Raw genomic sequence first — 23776 nt, 5'->3', positions numbered from 1 at the left:
GGGAATTACTTGTAAGTCAGCAATTATTTATACTTCAACATGACTAAGAGTGGACATAGCTGAGTAACATATGTAAAATAATTCTGAATTCACTGAACAGCAATCAACTCTGAGGGATTATACAGGAAAGTACCCTAACTTATTTAACAAGAGGACTAAGAAAGTTGCTATAGTAATCATGCTGTCATGAACTAGTTCAGTGTGATGCAAATAAAGGAAACTGATATGGGGTGAAATTTATAAAAATACCACTGCTAGACCTTGGAGATTATCTATGAAAAGATGGTAAAATAGATGATGAGAGAGAGAAAAAAGTATGAAACTGAGTTTTCTGGCCAAGGAAACCTAATAGATGACAGTGAGATAGGGAAGATATATTCTGTCTGGGGAGCACTATGAGTAATACTTATGTCTAGCAAAGAGAGAGATCTGGATTTGAGATGTAGATGTGTAGTTATCGGCTGATAGAAGGCTACTTCTAAGACTCGAGTCCCGATGACACCACTCAGCAACAGGTCAAATATACAGAAGAAGATCAAAATAGAACCTGGAGCATATTTATATGCCAATTCATAGAGTTAACTTGGATTCTTATACTTGGCAGTATGTTTTGAAAGCACTTGGTCTTGATTCTTCTTCATGAAGAAAGGATTTTGCAGGGCCAGAGAACCCTGCCTATCAAACCCATTGTCCAGGGAATAGGGTAAACAGACCCCAGTTTTCCTTCACCAACAGACTGTATGTTTCCAGGATCTGGGAAATCCTCTTCATGGTGTCCATCCCTCTGTTGCCAAGTGTATGGTACTGGTAAGCACACACCTAAGCCTGATGAATGTGCAAGACACTACTATATATATGCTATGTGTGCCATGCAATGTAAAAGGAACATTGATATGAAGAGAAAAATGTCTACACCTTTTCTGGTCATGGGCAGAACTAGAAGACATTTGGCAGGGGGTACTTCTGATGTTAATGTCTATGAGGAGTACTAAGAAATTTGTGTTTATAGATTTTTTGAACATCATATTTCAAGTCTGGAGGACAGAACATATAATTTGCAGCTTAATGTTTGTCAGTAAGATATTTCAGCATATGAAGAAGAGTCTTCATTAGTACTCTGTCTTATTTGCATAGGTGAATGATAAAGAGTAGTCAGAGAATTTGAAAGAAAAAAATACATGCAGTTAATTATTGCAGAAACCAAGGAAAATAGTGCCTTTCAGATAAAAAAGATGATACTATTCAATAGTGGCAAATATTCTCTAAGATTTATGTGAGACACAGTCTACAAAGGATCAATGGGATTTGGCACTGTAGAAGTAAATTGTGCTATTCATGAGAATAATTTCAGTGGAGTATGAAGAAGAAAGCCAGTTTGGATTGAGAAATGAACAGAAAGAAAGAAAGTGTGGCAAATGTTCTTTTAACTATGCCACCTTTGAAGAGAAGGAAAAAGAAGGTGGTAGAAGACAGAAGGCAATACGTGATTGAAATAAGCTTTATTGTTGCTTATTTGCTTTTAATTAGAAAAACTTATCACATTAAATGTTTAAAATCTAATAGGCAAATGGCAAAGAAAAAAATAATAATGAGGGGCCAGGATGGGAGAATTTGAACATAACATAGGAGCTATCCATCTAGAAAGAGATATTTCTTTCATTGAAATAAGGGAGAAATCAAATATTTATGTGGATGCACATATCCTACAGAGTTAATATAATATTATATTAAAATGATTCCAACTCATTTTATTTCTGTGATTGTAGATATACGATTACCAAGGACAGAGATACCACATCTGCAGAGAACACAGAAAGTTTGAAAATGTTCATGATAGAGACTCAGATTTTTCAGGGACAGGTTCAAGGAAGGTCACTTCATAACATGAACAGACTTCATAACATGAGAACAGACTTGATATTTGAGATCAATGACTCATCGGCTGTGGGATTTCCTCCAGAAGTCCTAGTGAAAGAGATATAAATACAGAAGATGCATAAGATGCACTCAGATGCATGAGACAGTGAGATTTCACCAGAAGAAGGTGGGAAGATACCAAGGCAAAAAGTGTTGAGATTATTGGTAAGAGACTTGACAAAGTGGTAAACGGTGAAATCTAGAGTTCCCAAGAAAAGGAGGAAAAGGCAAACAGATATGTTTCAAATCCAGAGAATCTTGGCCTATATAGCTTGATAAGTGAGAGAACAATATTAAATGGAAGGACATGAATGAAAGGATTTATGGTACAAGTGCAGTGATGAAAATGTCCATTTTAAGAGCAACAACAATATTGTAGCTATAGTTTGCTATATAATACTAGGATAGAATCTAAATAAAAAATCTCAAATTCTTAATAAAATATGTTAACATTTTAGGATGACAGTATTAACTTTGTTTGTACTATAGTCCTGAGTAGTTTAGGGAATGGATTACTTAGGAGGAAGTAAAAAGAGGAGGAAAAAAAAAAGAAAAATAGAGAACTTGTGTGTGTGTTTGTGCATGTGTGTGTTTGTGTGTGTGTGTGTGTGTGTATGTGTGTGTGTGAGTCCTGAGGCTTGAACTCAGGGCCTGAGCACTTTTCCTAAGCTTTTTTGCCCAAGGCTGGCACTGTACCACTTGAAGTACAGCTCTACTCTTGGCTTTTTAGTAGTTAATTGGTGATGAGTCTCTAGAACTTTCCAGCATAGGCTGGTTTCAAACCATGATCCTCAAATTTCAGCCTCCTGAGTAGCTAGAATTACAGGTGTGAGACACTGGTGCCTAGATCAAGGGTGAATAATTTTGAGATACACTGCAACTATAGATCAAAACAGCATAAATAATTTCAATGAAAGCTGTTGACCAATAGGGTGCTGTGTTGAGGTGAAACAGAAATAGCCTCAGTTGCAGGGGTATCAGAAAGAGGGGGTGTGCTAATGAAGGTGAAAGGAATGAATATGGGTGAAATAGATTGTCGGCAAGTATGAAAATAGAACAATGAAGCTTGTTGAGATTGTATTAGGAAGAGAAGAGGAGGGTAAAGGAGTGATAGAGGTGGGAGATTGATAGGAATACATTGTATGCACGTGTGGGAATGTCAAAATGAAATCCCCCTTTGTATCGTTAATGAATGCTAATAAAGAATAAAAAAGAGTCATACTATAATTTTCTAAAACTATGTTCCTCTTTTGTAAGTAATGTAATTAAATCAAATTGAAAGTGGCAAGCCTAAATCATAGAAAATGTGACAAAAAGTGTTACAAAGAAGAGACTATAAAAATTTGGGATATAAAGTGCATAATAATTTTCATGTTTTTCCAACTACACTACTATCAAGTTAGATATAATTATCTAATTATTCTCATAAACTAATAAATTTTAAGATAAATGATCTGTTTTCTCCTTCCCTTTAAAAAAAACATAAAAATCAGGGCTTCTGGTAAAATCTCAGATCTTGAGCTGATGTAATATTAGCTATGACATGTACGACCCCAGGTAGTCCTTTTAGTTGTGGGACTTGAACTCGGGGGCTGAGTGCTTCCTCTGAGCTTTTTTTTTTTTTTTTTTAAATGTGATATTATGGTTTGCTAGTTATTCACTTTTTGTTTGAAAAGAAACCCCAATGTTTTTATTGGAGTAACAGACTTTTATTACTCTTTCCTTCTTGAAATAACAAAAGAAAAGCCTTTCTCCCAATCATCTAACCAAGGTGTCTTATAATGCTCTAACATTAGAGTCTGAGAATTCATTTTAATATTTTATCTCAACATTTTATCCTTTATAAATTCTGCAAAAACAACTTTAATACACATAAAAACGATATTCAACACTTTTCTTCTACTAATTCTTAAATATTCTATAAAAATAGACATGACTTTTGTATTCTTAAAGAAACTCTATGACTTCTAACACATAATTTGAATGTTGCCAGCAATGGGAATTTCAAAAATCATCTCATGGCTTGGAAATAAACAATATATCGAATTTAAAGACATATATAATGTTTAATATTTTCAAAATCACAGGCTGGGACAAAAAGAGATTTAGGTGTAAAATACAGATGCACACAAAAAATCTTGAATGTAAGTTATATTATTTTCTAATGCAGAATTTTGGAAAAAAAGAAATTTCTCCGAATTCTAGATGAAATGCAAAGAGAATTTATATCCTGTAAAGAAATAAAAACCCTGCTACTAATGTAAATTTAAAATGCATTACAAAAGTGGCCAATAGTCTAAGGATTTCATATTTTGTATGATTATTTTACAATGACATTTTCTTTCTACATATCTTTAATTCCATGTATTATTTTTGAGATTGTGACTTACTTCTATCAGTCTTTGTGTTATTTCTTTCTCATGTTCATATGTAAGGGTGTGTGTGTGTGTGTGTGTGTGTGTGTGTGTGTGTGTGTGTGTTCTACCTAGGGGATCATAGAGTAGAAAAGAATAATGTGGAATAGAGATAAGAATGTCATTCATGATATGAAATACACCACATGTGTTTCTAATATATGAATTTGCCTTTTCAAATTAAAATTATCTGATAAAGCATTTGTGCCACTTACCCACAAACTTTTGTGGAGTGGAGCTTTTACGTTTTCCCATGTTTCCTGCGAGCTTCTCTATGACAGCAGGTCTCTCAAAAGGCACCAGAGAAATATTGTTGTCCATAATAGGCTCTTGTTCCTTACAATCTTCCATAGGAGGTACTATATGAAACCACATAGAAAGGCAATCTGATGATTTCTTCCACGTTTTGAAAGATAATCTTGTCTTCTCAATATGTGTTAAAGAAAACACACTCATACACTTGGATAAAAGCAGGTAAGAAGAAGCTCTTCTGTCAAAGAAAACTTAATTCTGTACCACACACACACACACACACACACACACACACACATGCACGTGCACATGATTTGTTTCTATCTAAGTCTGCTTCTCTCAGATCAATGACATAAACTGTTGCAACTATTGGTGGCAAACATGTTCATTTGTTTTCTCGTCTTTTTTCTCTGGAAGTGTTTTTAACGGTGATTAAAATCAATAGTACTTTAAGACTACTCTATTTCAAGGCTTTGGGAGTTTATTTTTATCAGACAATATAAGAAAGTCAACTTGTTTTGGAGAAAAGCTTAGCTACACGTTCAGAATAACAGTACAATATTTGATGATTTTCTCCATCTGTTTTCCTGCAGCAGATTTCGTATCGGATGAGCTGCTAGCCATATTGGCAGTAGCTTAAATACCTGTACAAAGCAGGCTTCAATAAAGGAGATCCAATTTTGAACATGTCTATGCATAGTAAACTCTGACAGCCTTACAATTGTAACTTATTTTCAAAAGAACTCTCTTGCAGGATAAAAATATCTATTTCTAAATTGGCACAGGGGCACTCTAAACTACTAACCCTAATTCACCTGACATAAACTCTCTAACGTGGCTCCATACTCATTCTATTCACATAAGTCTCTGTGGACTAATATTGGTCCTTGAATATTGACATTAGATGCTGACATTCATGGTATAGAATAAATTCAAGAAACTTACAGAAGGTGTTTTTGAGTTGGAAATTTGCCCAAAGATGTTAAATTTAGCATAGGAAAATGTCTCAGACAGATCATATCAGTTGAATAAAACTATTATTCAGAGTTAATACCTGAAGCTTCCATTTACTAGGTACTCTAAGTTGACAGCATACTAGTCAAATGATTTACTTGAATCCTTTAGTTTGTACAACACAGGTGTGGAGCATAATCCATTCTCATTTATAAGGAGGCCCTACTAGCTGACAATAATATTAGAAACAGAAATGAAAGTGAATGAAACTGAATGAAGAATTCAAGTGACCTATTTAATAACGAATACAGAGTGCTGATGATGAAGGGAAAAAAAGTATCAAAAATGTTTTCCTAATTTAGACATCTTTAAAGAAATCCACTTTATGATTTGGTTAGCCTAGTTGCTGGGCCAGAAAAAGTTAATCATTAACCTACATTTTAATAAGAGATTATCTGACTCAGAATAGCAAGGAATTCTGCAAGTACTGGATGTTGATTTGGACAAATTCCAAGATGAGATTTAGTAATAAGAAAGCACGGAGATCATTTATTACACTATTGCTATTACATATTATCAAGTGAGAAACATATCCAAAAACATTAAAGTATTATATAATCTCTTAACTAAAAATGACCAAACAAACCAAATTTCATGACTGATCATAGAATTCAGATAAAAACATCAGGGGGAAAGAACAGTGAGTGATAGTAATCACTTGGAAAACCAGATAATGAGACAGATTATAGTCAAAATCTTAACTTTTCCTTTCGTAAGATTCATAGACACTTCATTATTGCAAATAAGCACAAAGTAGTTTATGCATGAAGCAAACTCAAAAATACCACAAACTTAAATCTAAAATGAAAAAAATTATAAAGAAAAAAATTGCTGTTAATTTTTGCTAAAAGCCAGCAAAACGAGTTAATGGGTTTGTCCCCAATATTGAATATGTTAATTAGTTTTGAAATGACTAACCTAAAAATTGGCAGTTCTGCTGTAAGTCTCGCCCTGAATTTTCTTATTTGCACACACTTAACACTCAAAACGAAACCTGGGTGTGGGAACCGTTCCACACCACATCCACCTCAATTCAGATGATCTGTCCCAAGTTCAATGAAGCTCATCTACACTGAAAACAATGATTCTGGCAAGCTTTGGTGGAAATTCTACTTTGCGACAGCCCTCTGCGTCGAAAGTAAATCTTGTTTTCACCATGTTGGCAATATTAAGCACAAAGTGCTTTTTTGAGGCTTTCCATTTTCTATCCTATATAATCCTCATGATATAGATGCTATTACATCTTTATTTTTACAGATGGAGAAACAAAGACTTAGAAATTGTACTGTCATGGGTAAAAGACAAAACATACTTTTCCTAAAGATCTAATGTTTATTTTTTGCTCTCCTGAACCATGGGATAACTAAACAAAGTGGCTTTTGGATATGTTCTCCAAACACATAAAGATTCTCTAGATATTTCATATCTCAATTGCATTAAAAAATCAGAAAATTAACTAGGATAAAGGTAAACCAGAGTGCTGATATCTTCATTTGTTTCTTTTTTGACACTATCTGAAGAATGTATTTATTTTTTCACTGTGCCATTATTTCATTACATCAGTATAGATAAAGGTTGAGCCAAAGGGCAACATTAGGCTGAGTATGATAGCATACACCTATAAACCCAGAACTTAGGAAGCTGAGGCAGGAGAATCTCCAGTTCAATATCAACCTAGTATATATAACAAGACTCTTACTTAAAAAAATAACAACAAAAAATACAATAAGATGACATAGCTTTATTTATGTTTAGCCAAACAATCCACTCAAAATTCAAATAATAAGAAGAAATAAACTAAGAATCAAGATCCTTTTGCATGTTTTTACACTATCCCCTGTGACCCTGCATAGGAGAGGACGGGTTAACTGGACTGGCAGTTCCACATAGCTGCATACAATGGAGAAAGCTCTCTAAAGGAAAAGGCAAGTCTTGTTATCAAGACAAGAGAGAAGTAAGAGCAAAACAGATAATCTTTCCTATTGTCAAAACTTTTTTTACTATGCTATTGAATCTAAATACAAAAATCTTTTGAGATATTTGTTATTTTCTTGACAGACTATGGTGCTGCAATACTGGTGCTGGCTTCTATGAAGTAACTGTTTCCATATTCCTGGCCCTGCTCTTCTCATCTTCATGGCTTCTTTCCACCTTGATTTGTTTTGGACTTCTGTGATACTTCACTAAATATGTACTATTTATATATATTGCCTAGAGTTTACATATGATATGTTCTCTTGGCCAATCATGTGCTAGGAGCATGGTCCCAAGTGCAACCACCATCTTCCATTCAAGAGATGAGACCCAGTGTAAGGTCACCGGGGACATCGCAATTGTTAAAGGATTTGTGTTGGTGTCTCAAAAATAGTTAGGTCTCCCTAGGAGTAGTTTAGTTCCTAGAAAGCCCATTATTATAGAAGAGTTATCTTGCTTCTCATTATGAACACCTAGCCTCTGGCATTTTGTTACAGTATCTTAGAATGAACTAAACCCCTAATTACAACCTATTAGTGCAAGCTACTACTGCTATAATGATGGCTATCACGTTTTCATTTTTTACCGAGATCTCTTTAGGTCTCTCTCAATAGCTTATTCCAAGATATGTTTTACTGGTATCTTAAAGAAGTGTTAAAAAACTGAAATCTTGCTTTTCCTCTCATAGGCTTTCTCTAATTTCCTATTCTCACCCCCAATGGATGGCACTGTCATCTACCACATCATCTACCCCATCATCCATGCCAGATATTGGCAGATACTAGATTTCTTTACCTCATCCAGACACTTCACTCTTATAACCCCTACCACATGAATAAATATGGAGGTATAAAGTGTTTTAGATTCTACATGTGCAGTTGCTCTGAATTACCTAATGTTTCTATTCAAGACTACTTGAAGGCCACCTTGACCACTGCAACAATTCCCAAACAAGTCCAGGTGTTTCTTGACTTCTCTACTATTACTTTTATATTCCTCCCAGTAAAATGTTAATATAATTCTGTGTCGTAAAGTACAAAAATTCCTTGCCTAACTATATAACAGGCCTTTGATGTACTGTCCAGAACTTTTTCCTCTAACCTTATCACCTTCTTGCATCCTTCTAAACTGGGCTCCAGTTGTACAAAGCTACTTGTAGGTTTTCAACCCTCCAGGCTCTTTTAGACTACTATTTCTTTGCATATGCTGTTATTTCTGAATGAAACATCGATTTATTGGCTTGGCAGGTTAACCTTTCAAAACTGAGCTCTGACACAACTTTCCTCGAAATTTCCCTTGGACCTCCAATCTGAGTTAGGTATCTGTTCTGTATCTCCTGCCCAGTATATATTATCAGATGGTACTCCAATAATTATTGATTTATTATTTAATTTCTTTCACTAGAAATTGCATCATGCAAGAAATACTATATTCAATGGGTGTTTAGTATATGACTTAATGAGGGAAATAATGTCACCGATGAAAATAAATGAAAAAAGCAAACAAAAATTTGCAGGTTTCCAATTATAATACCTCATTGCTTACACAAAAGAATCCTATTTCCCCAAATAATTGAAAGTATAAATCTAAGAATATATAGCTTTAAAGTTGGTTATCTTTCTGGTTACACAATTTCAATTTTGACTTCAGGCATTAAGGGAAAAAGGTAATTACATAGTTTGCTTTTTAAAGCTTGTTTCCCAAGCTGAACAGACTTGAAAATGAACATAAAGATAACATTCAAGTAAGATAAATAATCTGCCATAAAAACCAATTTATGGTTATCTTTATTTCCAGGACCAGAAGTCATAAAACTTTTCCCTTTGTTCAAACTCAGTCGACATTTATAACAACTTTTGCCTCTACCTGCTAATACCTCTTCAGTGTTCTCTTATCCTACTGTGCCGTTTCATCTTTTCTTTTGCATTATCACTTACAGTCTCTCCTCATTCATACCCTTGATACTGCCAGATGTCAATTTTATATTCTACATTAATCATATTTTCCTTTAGGAGATGCACATTTGATGATTAATTGGCTCCTATTGAATGTACTACAAAATCCAATCACTGGATTAAAAGAATGGCTCTACTTAAACATAATAACTTACTCTTCTAGTTTTACTTTATATCACTCTTTTAATTCGAGTTATGTGTGTCAGTGAATCTGTTAGTCTTTATTAAAGTTTCTTCTCTGCATGGAATATATACCTCTGTATCCTGTCAGATATACGTAATTTTCACTCACTTGCATGGCCATATCAAACCCTGATACATGGAAGAAGTTTCCTTTGATTTTTCCACTAGGTTATTCCAATCCTTGAATTAATGGAGAGCTATAGACACATCTTTATTACAGTTTTTGCTCCACTTCATTTTGATATGTTTAAAATGAATACATTTCCTAGCAGGATATAGGTGTAAATATAAAAAAATGTTCATTTATCGTTGCATCTCCAGAATGCTCCTTTGACACTAGATGTAATCTCAATACTTGGGAGGCTGAGGCAGGAAGATTGAAAGTTCAAGGCTAACTTGCTACACAATGAGTTAGAAGCTGGCCTGGAACACATAGGCATACTCTTGGCTAAAATACAAACAAACAAACAAATAAAATGTTCCACACAATTGGCAAACAGCAAATCTTAAAGAAATGCTTTCTTAAGAAGGGCCCAGAGTCAATATGGAGATGCATATGCTTTTGAACTGAGGTCAGCTATGAAAAAAACTTCACAGGTCAAATGATGATCATATGGCTATCAACCCTTAATACTGTAAACAAATTAAAAAATAGATGAGATATAAGAAGTACAATAAGGGATAAATAGGAAGTTTATCATAGCTATTTAAAAACAGACATGTGAAGCTATGCATATGGAACAAGATAATGATGACCTCTAGTAACAATCACCTATGGTTTTCTCTCTTTGACATTTATCAGCTATACTACATCATACAGTCAAACAGCAAATTCCCTAATCAAAGTGGAAGGAGACTAATGTCTACAAATGACTATTACAAAAAACAGAAAAATATAGCATGAAAAAGTATCAACTCTGTGCTTGAACAAATTGACTTAAACAAATATTCATGTCAACACAAAATTTCAAAACCTGCCCTCTTCTCCTTGGCTTTGGCACTGACTCTACTAAGTGATCCCAGCTCTTTCATCCTACTTCCACTCTCTTCCATAATCAGTACTCTGTGTGCTAGACAGGGGCACAGCAATTCAGGAACAGGGCAATAACTGAAGCTACCATCGCTTACAAGACGTGTCTTTTTCTATCCTCCAAATAGAACCCTAATTCCAGAGTCAACTTGACAAAAGATCCAGGTTTATAAAAGTTATTGATTTATATTTTACTTCACTATGACAACATAAAAGTCTTTCAGAGAGAGACCCTTATTCTGGTATATAGTCACTATAGAACTCCATATATAATGAATGGAAAAATTAATTAATTAATAGATTTTTCCACACATGTTATAAGGAAATGTCATAACTGCAATGGGAGAAAATTATGCGGAAAGTCTGGTACTTATGCCATTGGATCTCCATCATCTTTCTGGTTCGAGCTACCGGTAAAACCAGCAATTTAAACTAAACAATATTCTAAGTAGGCAAATAAATAACAATTACATACTATTAATATCAAGAAATCTAATAATAAAAGAAATATTGGGGGTATGCTTTTATTATATATACAATTCTCACAGAAAATATCTCAGTAACACACTCAGACACTAGATAGCCAGACCAAGTTACTGGACTCAAAGACCTACTGATTTTAAATCTCTGTGCTCTGAGTCCTGCACTATTTTCATGTACCAGGTATACAAGTTTGCAGTATCAAATTTACTGAGTAAAGATATAGACAGGTTTATAAACATGTTCATTAATTATGATAATATAAAGGTATATGGACTCAATCATAACAAATGGAATTAAATCATAATTTTATAGTATAGAACCTGTTCTCAACATTGAGTATGCTTAATTCTTTAGCATAATAAATATTTTGAATTTAAAATTCACAACCTAACAGCAAATTATCAGCATCTTATAAGCAATTTCATAATTTATACTATTGTAAAATAAACACAGCCTCAAAAAATCATCTTTAGAGCTAGCTATATCTATATTTTCAAAGTGTATATCAAAAAATATCATTTAGTATTAGCCATTTTACTTTTAAAGTAAAAGATATAAACATATCAATAACTTAAGAGTTTTGTGTATATTTATATGAATAAAATAAATCAGTATAGAAATACAATTAGTAAAAGACAGGCACTACAAATCTAAAGACCTGAAATCCATCACTTTCTGTTGCAAGGATGATTTATAAAAAATTAACATTAAGATTTCAGAATTATTAACTCATAATCAAGGGACTACCTCAGTAGGAATTACCTTCCTAACTGCTGTCATGGGTTGTAAAATCCAGGATAGATTGTTGAGAGAATGATTTTTTTTAATGGAGGGAGATGATATCTACTTCAGATCTCTTACACACTTACAAAGCAGAATTACTTACTTCCCAGACCAATTTTGATACAGATTGGATGAATTTCAAATTATATTACAGATCACATACCTAAGAGAAAAGAAATAATGTACCTAACTAATTCATTTTTTTAGGGAACCTGCAGATAACTATGGAACTATTATATCCCAACTAACATTGGGATAGAGAAATGCAAGAGAAAGGTAAGCATATTCAAACAAATGGGACCATCACTATGCTAACTCAAATCAGAAATAATTTGGGATAACATGCATATATCCCAAACCTTAGTTCATTTCAAGTGTCTGAGAAGATAATTCCATACAATGTTCATGTGGTCTCAACTTGTTTAAAACAGAGCTAAACTTCATCATTGCCTTCACAGGTGGAGAGAATTACTTAACTCATAAGAAAAGATAAAAGCAGAATAACAAGGAAGGAAAAATCACAAATGTCCTTTTCTACCCACCATGGTGACTCATGACCTGCCCGGCAGCCTCCATGCTGACATTCTGAAGATAGTTGTGGCAGCGTTCCTTGTGCTCCTCCAGTGAACTACGCTGCTTGTAGCTCCGTCCACAGTAGTTGCACTTGTGAGGTTTACCCACTGTAAGGAGAGCTCAGGGTTAGTGTTTTGTCCACATCAACACAAGAGAGAGAGTTGTGAGTTAGCTTTGGGTAGTAGGAAGGGAGCATTAATATGCTTTTTAGACTTAGGTCCCTTCCTCTTCTACAGTCTAATTCAGACAAGAGAAAAGAATAAATTTCTACTAAAAGAAAAAGACAGAGGGATGATAGGCAGATTGTATTTCTAGTGTCAAGGGAAATACTGAATCAAACTGGTGATCTGACTATATTCCTGATCATGATGGAGTGATGATCAATTCTCAAATTATCTGACCATTTACATATTTTCCCTTGTAGTTATGTCAGCCTTGACTCACCCAAAAGATACCTCAGGGGTATCCTACATGCACACACATGATGATTTTTTTAAGTTTGTGGAGGATTATGTGTGTTTTGGGGAAAACGATCAAGTTTTCTGAAGAAAAACTAAAATACAATCATTTGAAATGTATTGCTTAAATAAAATGAGACTATTCATGGGTAGCAAGAAGATTAGAGTTCACGTGGTAAGAAAAACTACAGATAAAAGTAGAATGTTTATCTTCCCTTTCTATGGTGGTAATAACTGTTCACATATGTAAAGCTTTTCAGAAGATGAAGTATATTCTCCTCATCAGCACTCTGTATAATACTAAGAACAAACCTACTAGGTACTTGAAGTCAGAATTATTAACAATAACCACTGAAATTTTAATATAGTTGTTTATAATGACAGTGATTTTTTTCCCCAAAACACTTCTCATTCAGGAAATGAATTTTTCCCTACTAGCCAGGGACACATTATCTAAATACACATATTAAAATATACACTGTGATGCTTATGTAGACAACTTTGAAAACAAATGATTGACAAGAAAAAAAGGCACCTTTGTAGGAATAGGCATGTTTTGATATGGGACTTCAATTCTTGACAGTAAATGGATATAAAAGAACAAAAAAAAGTACCAAGAATATATGTGCTGAAGCACTAAGATCTAAAGGACAATGTGTGAACTGGGTTGGTGTTTCTCATTTGACCCCCAATGAATAATTTAGCTTTCCCCAGAGAATAAATAAGTCTTTTTTCATGACTAAAGACAGCATCCTCAACACCAGTCCCCTAATAGACCAATGTGAAAACATTGGTCAGAAGAGAAACTAAAATACCATAACAAGGCAAAGTAGTCAAGACTGCCTAAGATTCACTGTAATCACTCAGAAAAAAGAGCCCAAGCCAATCCTTAGATTATATTTGATGCATATTTAAAGTCAGCTATTTCATAACCATATTTTATACATCATCTTTAAAAAATAGCTATCTAAAGCATGACTGGTCATTTAAAAAATACTAGGCAAAGTACTATAATTTAGAACCAAGTATTTCTGGGCAGTATCTATGAATGCTGGGTAAAATTCATACCACTTACATTAAAAAAAGCAAGAAGCATTTTTAGTCAAAACAGTATATATAATATAAGTATACTTACATGTTATTATAGCGTGAGACATGAGAACTACATAACAAAAAGCCCTCATTGCTTTTAGCATTTTTAAAAAATACTGGTGAATTTAAACTAAATAAATCCACATTGCTGTGTCAGTATACAGAATAAACCTACTAATTAATAGTTAGTAAACACTCACAAAGACTAATCCTCTATAAAGTCATAGCTCATCTTATAAGAAGAAAATGACAATGTTTTGCGTTTTTTATTGCTCTCTACTAACTCTCTAGCTATTCTTATTTTTGAAGCCTATCTTATCTTTGTCACTTGTGCCTCTCCTATTTTGTCAGATTTATTTTAAAATATCTCTCTTTACTTCATCTTGTTCTCATAGTTTATTGGGAATCTGTGTATAATTAGGAATCTGTTCTCAACGCATAACTTCAATTTTTCCCTCTTCTTCATCTCTACTCCAGTCTCTCAAACAGTTTCCATACTGGAGTTTGACAGGCCTTCTAACCAATCAGTCTCCAAGAAATCTGCTTTCAAAATTGCCTATCCCATCCTATCTTTCTCTTTCATTCACTACCATGGCTAGGAATGTTGATACATGCTTGTGATCTCAGCACTAGAGAGGCTGTGACAGGATGATTATGAGTTTCTAGCCCAGCCTAGGAGGTACAGTCCTGGACCACACAATAAGAACCTGTATCAAAGAAAACAAACAAAGCAACAACAACCCCTCAACCCTAAACAAACAAAACAAAAGACTCAAAAGCCTACTATATACCACTATGGTGAGACTGTGGTGCAGAAGACAAGTTCTCATTATGCTTATCCTTTTTCAAATGAGTCTGGTGAGGAATACAGATGGCAAATACATAAGTAATGTAACATAGATTATGGGCGGCTCGACGGAACAAATGATTGGTATATTAATATAGCTTGGGGAGCCTACTTTAATTTCAAGTGGTTGGACAGAAATGTTCTAACCGAGAGGACCACTTAAAGTAATACATGAAGGGCACATGGCAGTATGAGGACTACAGTGATAAGTAAAGAGGCAGAATTTAATGATATTTGTTTTTGAGAAATAATGCCATTTCCTTTTTCTCAAAGTTGTTTTCAAACATCAGTAACAATTCTTGCTAAGCTCATGAATGATTCAACGGTCCCCGTTAAGACCATTTCCTATTAGTTCTTTGATAACATTTATTAGAACTTAAGCTTAGGGTTGGGAATATGGCCTAGTAGCAAGAGTGCTTGCCTCATATACATGAAGCCCTTGGCTGGATTCCTCAGCACCACATGTAGAAAATGGCCACAAGTGGCTCTGTGGCTCAAGTGGCAGAGTGCTAGCCTTGAGCAAAAAGAAGCCAGGGACAGTGCTCAGGCCCTGAGTCCAAGGCCCAGAGACTGGCAAAAAAAGAAAAAAAAGAAAAAGAAAAAGAAAAAGAACTTAAGTTTAGGAAATACTGTTTATATTTCTTTTGTCTTGAATCTCTTGCTTTAGTTTCTGGGATCAGATTCTGAATTCCCCTTCGCTGGCTTTATTTCCCAGTCTCTTCTATAGCACAAATATGGACATGTTGCCAGTCACTCTATATTAAGACTTCATTTCTATGAACCAGAGGGAGTGCCTGGAATGCTTTCTTATTTGTAAGTTTCTACTGGTCATTTAAACCTTCATTCTTAAATCTTCCTTTTGTGTAACCCAAACATCCTTCTCCTCTGTTCTAACACTGTTTATGCTCTATTGACCCACTGAGTATGACAGATGCATTGTATTTATCCATCTGATGTCTATTTCCTTAGCCCAAAGAGCTCTGTAAGGACATAGATCATGCTTTATTCAATTTTAAACTGATAATGTTCATGGTAGTTATTAAACATTGGAGACCTTCAATATAAATTTTCTAAATGATTGTATTTCTAGGCCATATTTCCACTTGCTGTTCAAATAGCCAACTTATAGTCAGTTATCTAAAAAACAAAACATCCTAGATATCCAAACCCATTTCATTCAACAAAACTCCAACCTTGTTCTTATTGCCCTAGTATGCTGTGTTACTATTCCAATAATTAAGACTCATAACAGTGCAACAATTCTTGTCATCTTTTTTCTTTTCATGCTCCTAAATAATATTTAGATTCTGTGTATGTTTTCAATGTTTCTCGTTTGATGCTATCTTTCATCTCCAATATCAATATCCTAGTTTAAGCCTTCATTAACACTAACCTGAGCAAGCACAATAGCCTTCAAGTAAGGTTTTTCTTCCTATGTATAATTATTTCACTGCCTCTTGAAAAGAAACCTTGAATGACTGTTAATTTGTACTGTAAATGTCTTTTCACCTGGCTTCAGCGCCCTTCACAACTCAATCCAGCCGCAAGGCATATCTTTATTTTCTACTACAGACTTGAAACTTTTTCCCTAGAATGACTTCCATAATTTCTGCCTCTTAAATTTTTCTGCATCCTCTATTTCCAACTTCCTCAAAGCCATTCCATCTACAAGCGCTGTTTTTCTCATTAGAGAATTGTAATTGCATTGGCCCTCATGTTTAGGAACCTCCTAACATCCTATTCTGTGTTCTTTCGGGGTTCTATTCGTGGTATTTATCATGTCATTTTGATATCCTTGAAAAATTAGAACAACAACTAGTATACCTTTGTAAACTCAAAAGAGATTTATCATGGTGCCTTGTTCAGTTAATTAAAAATAATAAATGGCATGGATGGCACTATTTTCTAACTCATTAAATGGTCTTCTAACTCCTTAAATAGTTTTTATTCCTCAGTTTTCTTATATCATTTCTAATTCTAGTATGTTCACATAAAACTATAAATAATTCAAAATTATGCCATTTAGAAATAAACACTTTGATATTTCTTTTTCATCCTTGTTTCCTATGTGCATGAACATAAATTTTGTTATGACTAATTATTTTATATATTGTATTTTATAATCTTTTTATCTGAGTAATATATCTTGACTATTTCTGTGTCATGAAATAGTACTTTTGTTCTGGCTATTATATAATAATAATTCCCTCAAGTTCCAAATTTATGATAACATGAAATCATTAGCTCCTTTCTTTTATTTTCTTAGCCAACATCCAAAGACTTTTAATTATGATATACACTATTTATGTTCCATATCTAAAGGAAAAACAGTGCACTTCAATGATTCTAGTATCCCAATAATATCCTGGAGCTGGTGGTGGAGAGAAGTTAAACATAGGTTGAAGTGAAGTGCTAATTGTATCAATGCAGTAAATGCATTTTATCATTTTCTTTTAATTTGGTGATTATTTCTATTTCTTTTTTTTAAACGACAGTTACACATGCCCCTACTTAAAAAATACTAACAGGCATAACAATACTAACACGCATTTAATGAAATGTATAGTCTAGTCCCTATCTGCTCCCCCACAATTTAATTATAGTCGATAAAAACAATCATTTTCACAATTTCTTCCTCTAGTGATTTTATCTATGTTTTTAAATAGTATACAATCTTTTCTTTATTCGTGAGGCTTAGACATTATATTGACTTAACTAAGGATTCTGTGCTCCTAAATATCTTCAACTCTTCTTTCAATAGACATAGAAAAAATTCTGATTAATTGGATAAATGAAACTCTCCATTATGAATGTATTAATTATTCTGTATTACTGCTTTGGTTCAATAGTGATTATGCTTCATTTTGTGAGAAAAAAAGCAATTTTTTTCCTTGTAATAACTTTCACTTTTTTCCTTTGGTTGGTGTTTCTGTTCTGAGAACTACTTATTTTACCCCTAAATGTTCTTGTACCAAATAATAATTGTTCCAAATATTAAGAATTCCACACAATGTCTCAGGTCTCAGCTACCTCCACTCCCATCCTGCCCTTGAGCATCTGCGTATAGTGCTTGCTCCTACTGGAATGGATGATCCTTTGGGCTGTCATAAAAATATTGTTCTGAGATTCCCTTGTCTATCTCATGACTGACTCCCTTCAATGCCTAAATCCTATGTTTTCTTTACTCTTCCTGGGTACGGAGGTCCAGGTTGGAAATCACTTTCCCTTAACATTTTAAAGGCATTGTTCCACTGAACTGGTAGTAATCTTTTAAAGTGTTTGTTGCAAATGTAAGTTTTACGTAGCCTATTTATCAGAAACTTTTAAGTATCTTTTATTTGTCCTTGATGATCAGACATTTCTAAAATATGAATTATATGTCTGTGGTTTAGTAGTTCCAATTTATAGTTACCCTCTGGTTCTCAAGGAACGTGCATATATCCAAATATAATATTTATAGTTAAATATTATGAAACATATTGAGACAAAGATAACATGCACATATGTGTATACTATATGTATATGTGACACAAGGTTATTGTAATTGAACATAACCTATGACTATTTCACTTAAGTTTTATATACAGTATGAGATTTATGCCATTCATTTAAATAATAGGGGTATCCAATTTTCATGTCATTTGTTGAAAATATTATCCTTTCAGACAAAAATAATAGTACAATGCTGTAAAACCAACGTAGTATCTATTTTTCGTTATATTTCTTTACTTTCTTCTACTCCATTAAGCTCTAGGTCTCTCTCTCTCTCTCTCTCTCTCTCTCTCTCTCTCTCTCTCTCTCTCTCTCTCTCTCTCTCTCTCCCTTCTTAAATTTTGAACTCAGGGCCTTGCACTTACTAGGGAGTACTCTAACACTTAAGCCATGCCTTCAGCTGGCTTTAATTACTTTTTGAACAATGTCTCAATTTTTGCCTGGGTTGGCCTAGACCATAATTTTCCTACTTACATTTCTTGCTGAACTGTTAGGACATGTGGTCAAACAGTTTTGTTTTGTTTTTTAATTTGTTGAGATGAGGGTCTAGGGAACCTTTGGCCTGAGCTGGTCTTGAACTGAGATCCTCCCGATCCTCCCAAGGAATAGGATTACATGTATCAGTCCTTATTGCTAGATAAGATTTAAAAACCAAGTTCATCAAGAGATTAGTTTTTAAATTAGGAAGTATAAGTCATGCATTTTTATTTTTCTTTCTTTCATTTTTGATGTTTTAGATCTATTTCCACTTCCAAACAAATTTTGCTGTATGTTTACCAATTTCTATAGAAAAAGACAAACCTGCTGGAGCATGACAATTGGGACTCTTGTTGAAATAAGAGGCTCAGTTTCAGGAGTATTAACTCTTTTAGTCTTTAGGTTGAAATTTTACATATATGATTATTTTCATGTTGAAAAGTTCCCTTCTACTCTATTGCTAGGAATTTTTAGTGTACATAAGTGTTGACTGATTTCAAATGATCTTTCTACAACTCTGAATATTATATGGCTTTTCCTTTTTATCTGTTAATGTGGAGAGTTATAATGATTGATTATTACCAAAGTCGATCCAGCTTAAATTCCTGCAATAAGACGTACTTGGTTTTAAGATATTACCCTTTCCATATATTTCTAGACTCAATTTGTTAAACTTGAATTAACTGTTTGCTATATTACTATTTACTACATTTGCTATGTTTGCTATATTACTAGTTACTATTATGCAGTCATCTTTCATTTGACATCAGAAAAATGCTAAACTAACATAATTTATTTGGAAATATTTTTCCCTTCTCTTTTCTCTGGAAGGATTTACTAGTAGTAAATCCTGTGTTTCCTGTAAGCTGTACTTATCTTTCAATGTTTAACAGAATTTACTAATGAAGTTCTTTGGACTTTTCTGTTTGGGAATGCTTTTAAGATAGCTGCTAACTAAATTATTTCGATAATTCCTGGATCTGTTCAATCAAATGACTGTTCTTTTAACTGTGGATATTTTCTACTTCGTGCATGTTGGTTAGGTTTTAATGGGATATTGGATTTTATGAATTTTGCATTAGTAGGTTTTAGTTTTTATTGCATATCTTTAAAATGCGGTTGATTCTTCCAGTATGCTTCTATATTACTACCTGGAATCAGTTTGATCCTTTTGATATTTGCCTTTATATTTTCAGGAAGGTCCGGAGAATATTGTAAGGGCTAGTTTAGTGTCTCTAAGGCTTTTACTGAATTCCTTGCCTTTCAAGTTCTTTCCATTTTGGTGAGAACTATTTCTCTTGCCACTAGGCCATATCCCCAGCCAGGTGAGAACTATTTCTGGACTAACATTAAGCTCCAGGAAACATCTGACCTTGTGCTTTCCCAAGTTCAGGTAGTTACTTCATACAGGTAGCACAATATTTCACCCAGACTTGAGGGGACCATTTGCAATACTCACTTCTCTTTCTACATGGATTCTATGTGATACTGTTTACTCTAAGCACATTTGTCTTCCCGGTCTGTCATATCTGCCTCAATTTAGTTGTGAGTGCCTGTCTCTGGGTTTGCTGGCAATGAGCTACATCTGAAAACTGCCTTCAGGAATTAAGCTGGGGCAATTGGAGGACTCATTATTATTTGTTTGTTTGTTTTTCATTCCCTAAATATTCAGTTTCTTATTTATCTTATTTTCATTATCTAAAAATTATTTCACACATTTTTTTCAGCATTCTAATTGTTTAAGGCAGGAAGGTAATTCTGGTCCCTAAAGATATCACTAAGAACTTGTGCTAAGCCAGCACCAGCTATAATAAAGCCTACAGTCCTAGCTATTCAGTAGGCTGAGATACGAGGATCACAATTCAAACCCAGCCCAAGGCAAGAAAGTCCATAAGACACTTACCTTCAATTAACTACCTTCCCCTACTCTCAAAAGAAAACCTGAAAGTGGACCTGTGCCTCAAGTGATAGAAGACTATCCTTGAGCAAAAAAGATCAAGAACAGAACCTAGACTAACAGTTCAAGCCGCAGGACCAACAAACATACACACACACACACACACACACACACACGCGCGCGCGTGCACATGAGCACACACACACACAGATGTTAACCTTTAGAAAAGATGCAATTCAGGTAAATTAAATAGATATTCTTACGATTATAATTCTAAGATGAATTATGATATCAAAGGTTCTAAGACAAAGACTCCACTTCAAAGCTAAAGTTTGTCTTTCCTTTAGCAAAGGCACTTTTTGTGATTGATTTCTCTTTAAGACCTACTTCCATTCTAACCATGCTGATATTTCCTTCATAAAAAGACCCCCATTAAAAGAAGTGGAAGACTCTCTCCCCTGCTCTTCAACATAGTACTAGAATTCCTAGCTAGAGCAATTAGGCAAGAAGAAAATATAAAGGGGATCCAAATAGGAAAAGATGAAGTTAAACTTTCTCTCTTCGCAGATGACATGATCCTATACCTAAAGAATCCCATAGACTCTACCCCCAAGCTACTAGAGCTGATCCAAAACTTTGGCAAAGTTGCAGGATATAAAATAAACCTTCAAAAATCAACGGCCTTTCTCTATGCTAATGACCCGAAGACTGAGGCTGAAATCAGGAAAGCAACTCCTTTTGCAATAGCCCCCCAAAACATAAAATACCTAGGAATAACCTTAACCAAAGAAGTGAAAGACCTCTTTGATGAGAACTTTAAAAGCTTGAGGAACAAAATTAGGTCAGAACTAAGGAAATGGAAAAAGCTCCCATGCTCCTGGATTGGGAGGATTAATATAATCAAAATGGCAATATTGCCAAAGGCTATCTACAAATTCAATGCAATACCCATTAATCTCCCAACACCATTTTTTAATGAAATAGAGGAAGCAATACAGAAATTCATATGGAACAATACAAGACCTAGAATAGCAAAAACAATCCTAAGCAGAAAGAACAGTGCTGGAGGAATTACAATACCCAAGTTCAAGCTGTATTATAAAGCTATAGAAATAAAAACAGCTTGGTATTGGCACCAGAACAGGCCTGAAGACCAATGGAACAGAATTGAAGACCCAGAAATGAGCCCACAGAACTACGCCTACTTAATCTTTGATAAAGGAGCTAAAACAATAGTATGGCAGAAAGATAGCCTCTTTAACAAATGGTGCTGGCAAAACTGGCTCAACACATGTAACAAACTAAAACTAGATCCTTATATATCACCCTGCACCAAAATCAATTCCAAATGGATTAAAGACCTCGAAATCCAAACAAACACCCTGAAAACACTAAAGGAAGGAGTAGGAGAAACACTTGGGCTCCTTGGCGCAGGACGGAACTTCCTTAACAAAGACCCAGAAAGGCTACAAATCAAAGAAAGGTTGGACAAATGGGACTGCATCAAACTGCAGAGCTTCTGCATGGCAAAGGATATAGCTCGCAAGATAAACAGAAAGCCCACAGACTAGGAGAAGATCTTTACCGGCCATTCAACGGACAAAGGCCTCATATCTAAAATATATGCAGAACTAAAAAATTACCTTCTTCCAAAACAAAACTGCAAAGAACCAATAGCCCCCTCATCAAGTGGGCTAAAGACTTACAAAGAGACTTCTCTGATGAGGAAATGAGAATGGCCAAGAGACATATGAAAAAATGCTCTACATCACTGGCCATAAAAGAAATGCAAATCAAAACAACATTGAGATTCCATCTCACCCCAGTAAGAATGTCATATATCAAGAAAACTAACAATAACAATTGTTGGGGGGGATGTGGCCAAAAGGAACCCTACTTCATTGTTGGTGGGAATGTAAACTGGTTCAGCCACTCTGGCAAGCAGTATGGAGATTCCTCAGAAGGCTAAATATAGAACTCCCCTATGACCCAGCAGCCCCACTTTTGGGTATCTATCCAAAGGACCACAAACAAAATTATAGTAATGCCACCAGCACAACAATGTTCATCGCAGCACAATTTGTCATAGTGAGAATCTGGAACCAACCCAGATGCCCCTCAGTAGACGAATGGATCAGGAAAATGTGGTACATATACACAATGGAATTTTATGCCTCTATCAGAAAGAATGACATTGTCCCATTTGTAAGGAAATGGAAGGACTTGGAAAAAATTATACTAAGTGAAGTGAGCCAGACCCAAAGAAACATGGACTCTACAGGTTTAGGCAAGTCATAGCCGAGCAGAGCAGAGCAGAGCATCACAAGGCCCAATAGCTATACCCTTATGAACACATAAGATGATGCTAATTGAAATGAACTCCATGTTATGGAAACAATTGTTATATCACAGTTGTAACTACTTTCAACGTCCCATGTGTATCTGTAGCTTCTATTATTGATGATGTTCTTGTATCACCTTCCTGTGGTTGTACCTACACTATCTCTGTAATCTTATCTGAGTATATTGGAAACCGTGTATACTGGTATTGGAACTAGGAAATTGTAAGGGAATACCAAAATTGAGAGACACAGGGTAAAAAAGGACAAACAACTACAAAAGCAATACTTGCAAAACTGTTTGGTGTAAGTGAATGGAACACCTCAGGGGGGGAAAGGGAAAGGGGGAGTTGGGAGGGGGTAGGAGGGACAAGGTAACAAACAGTACAAGAAATGTATCCAATGCCTAATGTATGAAACTGCAACCTCTCTGTACATCAGTTTGATAATAAAAATTTGAAAAAAAAAAAAAAGAAGTGGAAGATTTACAAACCAAATATGTCAGAAATGTAGATATAGACTACTGATCTGAGGAATGAACTAAACAAAGAATTTGAACACAATAGAAAACAAAAACACTGATGATTCTGCCACAA

General features: G+C 34.5%; 1 protein-coding gene across 7 annotated transcripts in view; it reads right to left on the bottom strand.

Moving 5' to 3' along the window:
- The window catches only part of Ikzf2 (IKAROS family zinc finger 2), a 156087-nt gene that overhangs the window by 5586 nt on the left and 126725 nt on the right, over positions 1 to 23776 (bottom strand). For all 7 annotated transcript variants that reach the window (XM_048344821.1, XM_048344820.1, XM_048344818.1 and 4 more), the window contains 2 exons: positions 12548 to 12685; positions 4547 to 4690 (listed from right to left, as the gene is read on the bottom strand). In XM_048344821.1, the coding sequence (XP_048200778.1) occupies positions 4547 to 4690; positions 12548 to 12685 (282 nt within the window). The remainder of the gene's footprint in view (positions 1 to 4546; positions 4691 to 12547; positions 12686 to 23776) is intronic.

Source organism: Perognathus longimembris, chromosome 4, assembly GCF_023159225.1.
Source record: "Perognathus longimembris pacificus isolate PPM17 chromosome 4, ASM2315922v1, whole genome shotgun sequence".
Classification (NCBI taxonomy): domain Eukaryota; kingdom Metazoa; phylum Chordata; class Mammalia; order Rodentia; family Heteromyidae; genus Perognathus; species Perognathus longimembris.
This window is presented reverse-complemented; position numbering and strand designations above follow the sequence as displayed.